This window comes from Etheostoma spectabile, chromosome 3 (assembly GCF_008692095.1).
Source record: "Etheostoma spectabile isolate EspeVRDwgs_2016 chromosome 3, UIUC_Espe_1.0, whole genome shotgun sequence".
NCBI lineage: Eukaryota > Metazoa > Chordata > Actinopteri > Perciformes > Percidae > Etheostoma > Etheostoma spectabile.
In genome coordinates, this window is record NC_045735.1 from 11,573,854 (window position 1) to 11,582,077 (window position 8,224).

Below are 8,224 nucleotides of genomic sequence, written 5' to 3' on the forward strand. Positions count from 1 at the left end.
CAAAGGTCAAGGGAACTTTATCAGGATGCATAGTATCCTGATCCATGAAACAACTGGCCTTTAAAAATAAAAATCTGACTGCCTTTGTGGGAATTTAACATTGGGGTGTGTATACTTATGTCCCTGTATTTTAAGGAAAAACATGTATTTCGGCACAAGGTTCTCAAGGAAAAACTAACCCCAGACTGCTATTCTTAGGGCGCCGATTTTCAGAAACCTTAACTGGTGGGTCTCCAGTTCTCTCTGCTGTCCGTTTTTAGTTACTGCAGGGCAAAGGCTACAAAATCCTGGAGGCGGAACAATAGCCTTAAGTGTACACAATGTTCCTTGCACTGAACTGTTCATTTGAAACTGCACATTCTTTGACGCAATCAATCCCAGACTCTTAAAATGAAGCGCATATTTTTCTTAAAGCTTTTGCCCTTCTCTCCCTGGGTTGCTGCTTTAAACGGCAACATAGACAATTACAAAGTAGACACACGGATGCATAATTATAACGAGTAGACAATACTGACTTCCTGTACACTGTGTGTAAATGACTCGTACAGACACTGATTTCATAATAATTCGGCTCAATATTGGCTATTGCTTCTTTTTTTAAAATTGGCGGATGGATATGTTCTATATGTGAGAAGGCCGGACTTTCCCGTAAAGCACGTCACAGAAACCGTTGGTGGTGACAAGCATCATAGACAGTAAAAGAAAGGTGGTGAGTCGTTTACTTGTGTTGCCTTCGGTTGATGTCGGAAATAGAACACTCACTACAATAATGAACACTATCTAATAAGATGATTGTATTGCCAACATATGAAATGACATTTAACAAGAAAAAAATGAGTACTGCTATAATTACTGGTAAAACCAAGCTCCCGAGTCCTGTATAATAACAACTACCAGTAGTTGACTTCAAAGTTATGATCTACAACTATTTTTGTTTGAGGGTTCATTTTTTCCCCAAATGCGTTTTGGATAACAGAGCTTTTGAACGAAGCATGAGATAATTTACTATTTGTAAAAAGGAAATCAATTAAGACATTGAATCTCAGGTCAACTGATCTGTTTAATAACTCTTTTTTTTTATAATAGACTTGATTAACTTAGTTTGGATTGTACAAGTGTACGGTTGTAATAGGTAGATAGGTAAATGATAAAAAAAAAAGGTTAAATGAGTGACCAATTCAAGATTCAAAAAGCTTTATTGCAATAATGAAACACACCCACAGGAAAGCAAGTGTGAAGGGTCCTTAGTAATGAGGTCTGCCTTTTTATGGCCTGACTGCTTGATTTACAGTAAGAGTTTTAATTCTATCTATCTATCTATATATATATATATATATATATATATATATATATATATATATATTGATAATATATAGGCTATATATATATATATATACACACATACATACTATCTATCGGTCAAATTTTTGGGGTCACTTAGATTGCACTCCATTGTAGACAGAATACCAGCTGAGATCAATTGCATTGCTTTTTTTAACCAGGGCAGCAGTTTTCAGATTACATTATGTGCTTACATAATCGCAGAAGGGTTGTCAAATGTTTTTTCTAGTTAGTTTTTTAAAATTGTATCAGATTAGTAAACAGAATGTGCCTTTGGAACATTGGATGATTATTGCTGATAATGGGCAATGTAGATATTGCATTAAAGATCAGCCACCCACTCAGATTAGCTGGTATTCTGTCTATAATGGAATGGTATGGAATTTGTAAGTGTCCCCAAACTTTTGACCAGTAATGTGTGTGTGTGTATTTATAAAATAAATAAAGTCGTGCAGGTTTTGTTTAACGATTTAATATTGAGGAACTATTTTACCATTGCGGATGTGCACACACGTTTGAGTCGCAACAAGACGGTGACGTCACGTTCTGTCAGTCACCCTGCTCCGCCATCATTCCGTCGAGGCTGGCCGAGCTTTTCTGATAACAACCGATTATCGCTGTTTTTCGGATGAAGATGGCTGCAGGTCCTCTTTCTGTATCCTCCACAGCATCCACAAACAACGATGGCATCCTCATCGGTGACAAAGTTTATTCGGAAGTGTACCTTACGATCGACAACTCGCTCATACCGGAGGAAAGGTTTTCTCCAACGCCGTCGATGCTCGACGGCCTCGACCTGGACACAGAGACCGACCTTCGCATACTCGGATGTGAAGTGATTCAGTCTGCGGGCATTCTTCTCCGGTTACCCCAGGTAAACCTTTTAGAATAGTATGGTCAACGTAATCTCGTATTATACATGTTGGTGTTTGGTCTATTTACAATGAGCACATATGTATTTCTAGTCCTCAACACGTCGCGGCCTGGTTGCTAGCTGTTTGCTAAATTAGCCTTTTCACGTTGGCGTGGTGTTACGTTAGCCAGTTAAAATGGCGGCGGTCCATTGTGCAAGGTTGGGTAAGCTTATACAAGACAAAGTCCAAACGTCATACTCTGTATTTTTCTCGTCAGGTGGCAATGGCAACGGGTCAGGTGCTGTTTCATCGTTTTTTCTACTCCAAGTCCTTCGTCAAGCACAGTTTTGAGGTAAGTCAGTTTCAGCTTATGGCTCAGTGTCGGGCCGCTGGTTACACGGTGCGTAACGTCATGGTTACGTTCGTGGCGGCCATATTGTCGATACGTTGTATTTTGAACCGCTTTAAGACAAAGAGGAGACATTCTGGAGATCAGTACTAAATAAATCAAACACGAAGTACATAAATGACGCTGAATCAAAACAATTTTACACTTTTCTAGTGGAAGACCTCAAATAATGTAGCTACACAAGTATTATTAACATAGCAGTAACGTTATTTTACAGTAAGTCTTCGAACTTTTTTCCAGATTAAAATGGTGGATGGTTGGTGGGTCAATGTGTCTTAAACGCAATACATTTTATCATCACATCAGTAATATATTTACAAACTAACTAAAATTAATCTTACTAATGCAGTCAATACTACTGTAGCGTTAAATGTTTGATTGGTCTGCCTTGAGAAAAGCAAATATCGGAAATGCTGGTTTCTAAAAGTGGCCTTTATGGATAAATTCTTCACACAATAGCTAGCTAGTTCACTGTACAAACATAATGATGCAAGAATCGGCACACTGCGTTATAATCATTTATTAAATGGCAAAATACTGTTAAACGAAACTTTGTAGTTTGTTTACTGTTAACAAACTGAAATTGTAATGAATTTATAATATACACTAACAGTAAGCAATGTTGTAACGCATGTTATTGTATCATCAGTTTAGTGTAACATAAAAGCCTATTGTTTATACATTTAATGTAAATAGTTTACATTGTCAATCTATAAACCTTTGGATGGCTGTAAAGTTGCAACTACTGCATACAATAATTAGGTAATGATTAATTAGTAGTTTGTAAAACATCAAATAACATTAATTTTTTAGTTAACATTTATAATTATTAACCTTTAACAAGGTATTACAATCATCAGTTATGATTTTATAATAGCATCCAAATCATGTTTGACGGTTCAACCAGCAGATGTTTTCTAGGCACAGGGTACAGTAATGGTAAAACTATCAATTTACCATTAATAAGTTATTATAAAGTGTTACCCATTATCATGTATAAATTTAATATAGAGGGTTTTCACAACACGTTATCAGACCAGAGGTTGCCATATTGAAGTAGATCCCGAACATCGTCAAGGAAAATGGTCAGACCGAGAAAAAACATTTGGAATATTATCGACTTCCAGAAGTTGTATAGAACCATGGAGAGGAATGCCAGAAGTTATCAGAGGAAAGAGGGCGCTTTTGGCTGGCAAAGCTCAAACTCACTCAGGTAGTGTAAATAGCAAACTGGGGCTCTTTGAAATGAAAAAACAAACGATTGAGAGTCACTTGGCTACACTTTGAGTATTATTGCATTACTTACTTAAAGTATCCAAAGTTCAGACGTCTGGGAAAACCCTCTATTGCTTTAAAGCAGTCCTGCTCACAGATGTACATCTTCTCCCACAATTACCTAATTAAAATGGTAGCCACTATAGTATAAATAGGCCAAATATGGCAACGATCTGTGACAAATTTGTCTCTTAGGATAACACCATTTTCTCATTTACTGGTTGAGTATGGACAGTATCTTTGGATGTACGTCTTAGGTTATTGACCTTTCTTCCAACTTTTTGCTTCAATTATCTTTGCAGATTGTTGCTATGGCTTGTATCAACTTGGCCTCCAAGATTGAGGAAGCACCAAGACGAGTACGAGATGTCATTAATGTTTTCCACCACCTGAGACAGATCAGAGGCAAAAAGTAAGTGTCGTCATTGAAACCAGTCTTCTCTTTTGGGAAATAATACATGTTTTTGTTACATTGCTTTTGGTTCTATCAAATATAATGTATGATGTTGATCTGTTTTTGCTGTGAAAGTGCCCTTCTGTTTATCCATGTGCTCTAAACCATTTGAAAACTTTTCAGTTTCCGCTTCACTGGTAGTTTCAGAAGTGTAATTGTCTACATGTAACATCTGAGTTTGACATTACACTGAGATTGATATCACCACAATTTCACTTTAAAAATTGGCTGCATTTTGAGCATTGTAAGACAAGGCATCACTGCTTTACAGCATGTGCCTTTGTCTTCCTAGAAATGTTTATGTCAATACTATAGACCTTGGCATTAACTTGGCTTCTTTTTTCCCTTGCAACCAACTAACAGCGACCAGCTACATTTACCAAAGCCTGGGTGATGTGGAATGGTACGTAAGATGAAGCAGTCGGCATGACAACCATGATGCAGGGCCAACCCACCCCCTCCAGTGGGAGACGCCCGTGGTCTGAGCTACCGTGGGGCACTGGGATCAGGGATGACAGGTTGGCCGAAGGTCCTTGGCCCCCGGGGCGCTTTGAGGACTCCTGTGGTTCAATCTTAAGCTTTTGGTATCTGTCCTTCAATCTGTGGACCATTGGGTAATGTAGTCTTCTTCACTGACTGCTCCTCACCATGCATTTTGTTTGTGCTCAAGGAGTAAAACCCCGTTCACCAACTGTTACCATGGCTTTACTAGAAATATCTCCTTGTTCGTTGGAAGTTAGGATAATTAATTAAATATCATGCAGGTTATGTTTTTGTTAAGGCTCAGTGCATGGACTGTAGTTTTATTAGTTTGGAATTATCTGTATCTTATTTAAATCAGAATTAAAGTAAATGTACCAGTAACCTTGAGGCACTTGTAGTAACTCTATTTAGATGTGGAGTTAGACATGTAAAGTAATAAACGTCACACTGATAGTTTTTACTATGCATGTGGTTTGTAGCATGGCGCTATTCACATGTAAATTGATCCTATTTGAGACATCAAAGCACTAGAACTTGATTTGAAATTTGATTGTTGATTCTGTAAAATAGGCTACATTACTGATGTCAGTCTGTTTTTCTCAAGTTTGGTTCATTCTGTTTTGCGATATAGATCATATTTAATAAATGGTACATAAAGGAGGAGGATGATAGTTCAAAATAAGATCATAATGCATCTGATCCAAGATTTTAATTTAAAAATGTTATAGCATGTAATGATTGCTATAAAGCTATAACAATATGTAGATCTGTTTGTCTGCAACAGTAGTGTTTAAATAATCTGCTGTGTTCAACCAGCAGATGTTTTCTAGGCTGGTACAGTATTCTGGAGCGAAGTCAAAATTTAGTCATTGGAGAAAGTAAACTATTTTTCTTATCTTCTTTGAGTCGATATATCGTTCTGCACTATTAAAAAGTCAAGTAGTCAGTGGATGTGGTTAGGATAAATTAAACTGACAAATACAGTACATTAGAAGAGGTGAGGAGGATTTGTGACTCATAGTGGGTTTTGTGTTCAATTTCTGTTGCGTGTCGAGGTAGTGATGTGGACAATGGTCTGAGTTGATATTTCTGTTAAAGCTGTGACACAGTGTGAATGAGGTTGAGGGCTGTCTACAAATCCCATATGCTTTCACTAGAACCACAGGAGTCCACAGACCCCAGCAAACTGTCAGGCATGCAAACACTTAAACTTGTTGCTTTTAGTTGGTTGAAATGGGAAAAAAGAAGAGTGCAAGAAATCAAAAGGGCACTTTCTTTTATTTTACTTTTATTTCGAAAGGGGAAACTTTATTTTATTTTGATTCCTTTATAAACCAGGACTCCAAGTTCTTTGATACTTGATCAGAACTACATAAATACCAAAAACCAAGTCATCAAAGCGGAACGGCGGGTCCTGAAGGAGCTGGGCTTCTGTGTGCATGTCAAGCATCCTCACAAGGTGAGTTAACTCGTAACTATTTTCATTGTTAAGTTTAGCTATTGCAGCTGTAAGTTTGTTCCTTCCATGCAGATGCAACTACTCAGAAAGCAGCTTTATACAACTATTCTCACTTTTTACAGCAATTTTTCACTGGGCACGTCTGTGCTGTGTTCGTCATCTGCCACGCACCACACTGGGAACGTCTCAGTAACGTAGTGTCTTGTAGCCAGACTCTCAGATTTTGTGTCTACACAGAACAGTCACGTTGATTAAACTAGTATCTTCCTTCCACTTCAAGCACTCCTACAGTTAAACTTCATGCCTTCTCTTTTCTGGTGTTGTCCTGATAAAAGGATCTGTGATGTCGTTTTATGTTTTTCCACCTCCAAAATGTATCTCTTATCGTCCGTGGTGTTGTAGAGGACACGTATATGCAGGGCTTACAGTATTCCGGCATAATGCTGGAACTCCGGCATTCGGCCATAAGGAAAAAAATATTTGGGAACTTGCATGTTGAGGGAAGTAAGATGGAATCAGCATGGCCGTTAATTAAACATAACAGCCTTGTCTCAGAATTTAGACGTCTAGCTATATGAAAAGCTAAACAATTAAAAAGTTTTTAATAAATATACATGAAGTAACTAATATCAACTTGAACAAATCGCTTTTTTGATAATGATTTTCAGGGTCTCCTTCTCCATAAACATAATATTAAGGAGAGGGTTAACTTTTCCTGCTTCAGATTTTTGACCATGGTCAGAAAGCAAAGGGGAGACACTTTGTTTCTCTCACTATGCTTCTGATAGTGATAGTCAGTACTCGCTACAAAGCTAATCACCGTCATTCTCTCATCCTACCACTCACTCCCCACAGCCACACACGTGCCGGCCCTGCTATCCTCTTAAAGAGATTGACACACACACACACACCAACGCGCAAGTATAAACTTCAGGCCGCTTACGTAGGTTACAGCAAAAGCTCTCCTGGAGCCATAAACTTTAGTTTAACAATGTCATACCTAGGGTGTGTCTGTTTTTTTAACGTATAATGATTTTATGATTCCAGATCATCGTCATGTACCTTCAAGTCCTGGAATGTGAGAAGAACCAGACACTGGTCCAGACGGCCTGGTAAGTTCCTTTTTAGTTCTCCACTGACCCCCCCCCACAGCAGCAACCTGTGTCATGTCTGCAAGAAGTGCCAGCAGACCTGGGCTAAAAGTGAAGTTGAACAAGTTTCAAATGGTTGAATCGCTTGAAGAGCACATGATTTATCTGCTAGGATCTTGGGACACACCCATATGTGGAAACAGCACCTGTCAGATAAGTGATATTTAAGTGCCCCTTGTGTTTTTAAGTACAAATTTGAAAAGCATTCAACAACCATTTTGCCCAGGTCTGACCGCGACGTTCCCTCACTCCATTTTAATCCTTCCACCTCTTTTTTTTTTCTGATGGAGCGATTTGTTTTTATTGCAAACCTGTTACGTGTCTCACTCTCTTGTCTGCCCTTACATGGCTTTGCTGTGAAGTCTTTTTGATTTGCGGTGCCCAGGGAACTTCGTTTAACTTTGTCCTTTCTCTCTACTCTTTGATTAAAGGGTAGTCCATGCTGGTAAGTCACATAAAGAACCTCTGAACTCTGCCTCCTCCAACCACATGACCTCAGGAAGCTCCCCCCATTGGTTGGCTGCCCCTCTCCAGACAGCCAATTCCAATGCCAAGATTCACTGAAGGGGGCGGGCGGGCCTTTACCAACAGCCAACATCGTCTTGTTTTCTCTTGGGTGTCCAAAAGGATTTGTATTTGTTGGTCTTGCTACAAAGGTTTCAACTGTAATGCCCATTTTTGCTAAGTAGCTACTTATATATTTATATTCTGACTTTTTTTTTTGTAGTTTACTTGCATTTAGCATTGAAGTAAACTTAGCCACAACAAAATAACTTTTTTGACCAGTTTACCTGCCTT

General features: G+C 38.5%; 1 protein-coding gene across 3 annotated transcripts in view; it reads left to right on the plus strand.

Annotated features, from left to right (window-relative positions):
- Positions 1-1,864: 1,864 nt before the first annotated feature.
- Positions 1,865-8,224, plus strand: part of ccnl1a (cyclin L1a) — an 11,890-nt gene continuing 5,530 nt past the window's right edge. The window contains exons 1-6 of one of the 3 annotated variants that reach the window (XR_004327625.1): positions 1,865-2,215; positions 2,473-2,547; positions 4,182-4,291; positions 6,155-6,275; positions 7,323-7,387; positions 7,858-7,871. Coding sequence is in view for 2 of the 3 variants with exons in the window: in XM_032504614.1 (XP_032360505.1) it covers positions 1,970-2,215; positions 2,473-2,547; positions 4,182-4,291; positions 6,155-6,275; positions 7,323-7,387 (617 nt within the window). In the remaining variant the exon portion in view is untranslated. Of the gene's footprint in view, positions 2,216-2,472; positions 2,548-4,181; positions 4,292-4,696; positions 4,852-6,154; positions 6,276-7,322; positions 7,388-7,857; positions 7,872-8,224 lie in introns of those variants that run through there. The other 2 variants (XM_032504614.1, XM_032504623.1) reach the window with 2 other exon arrangements.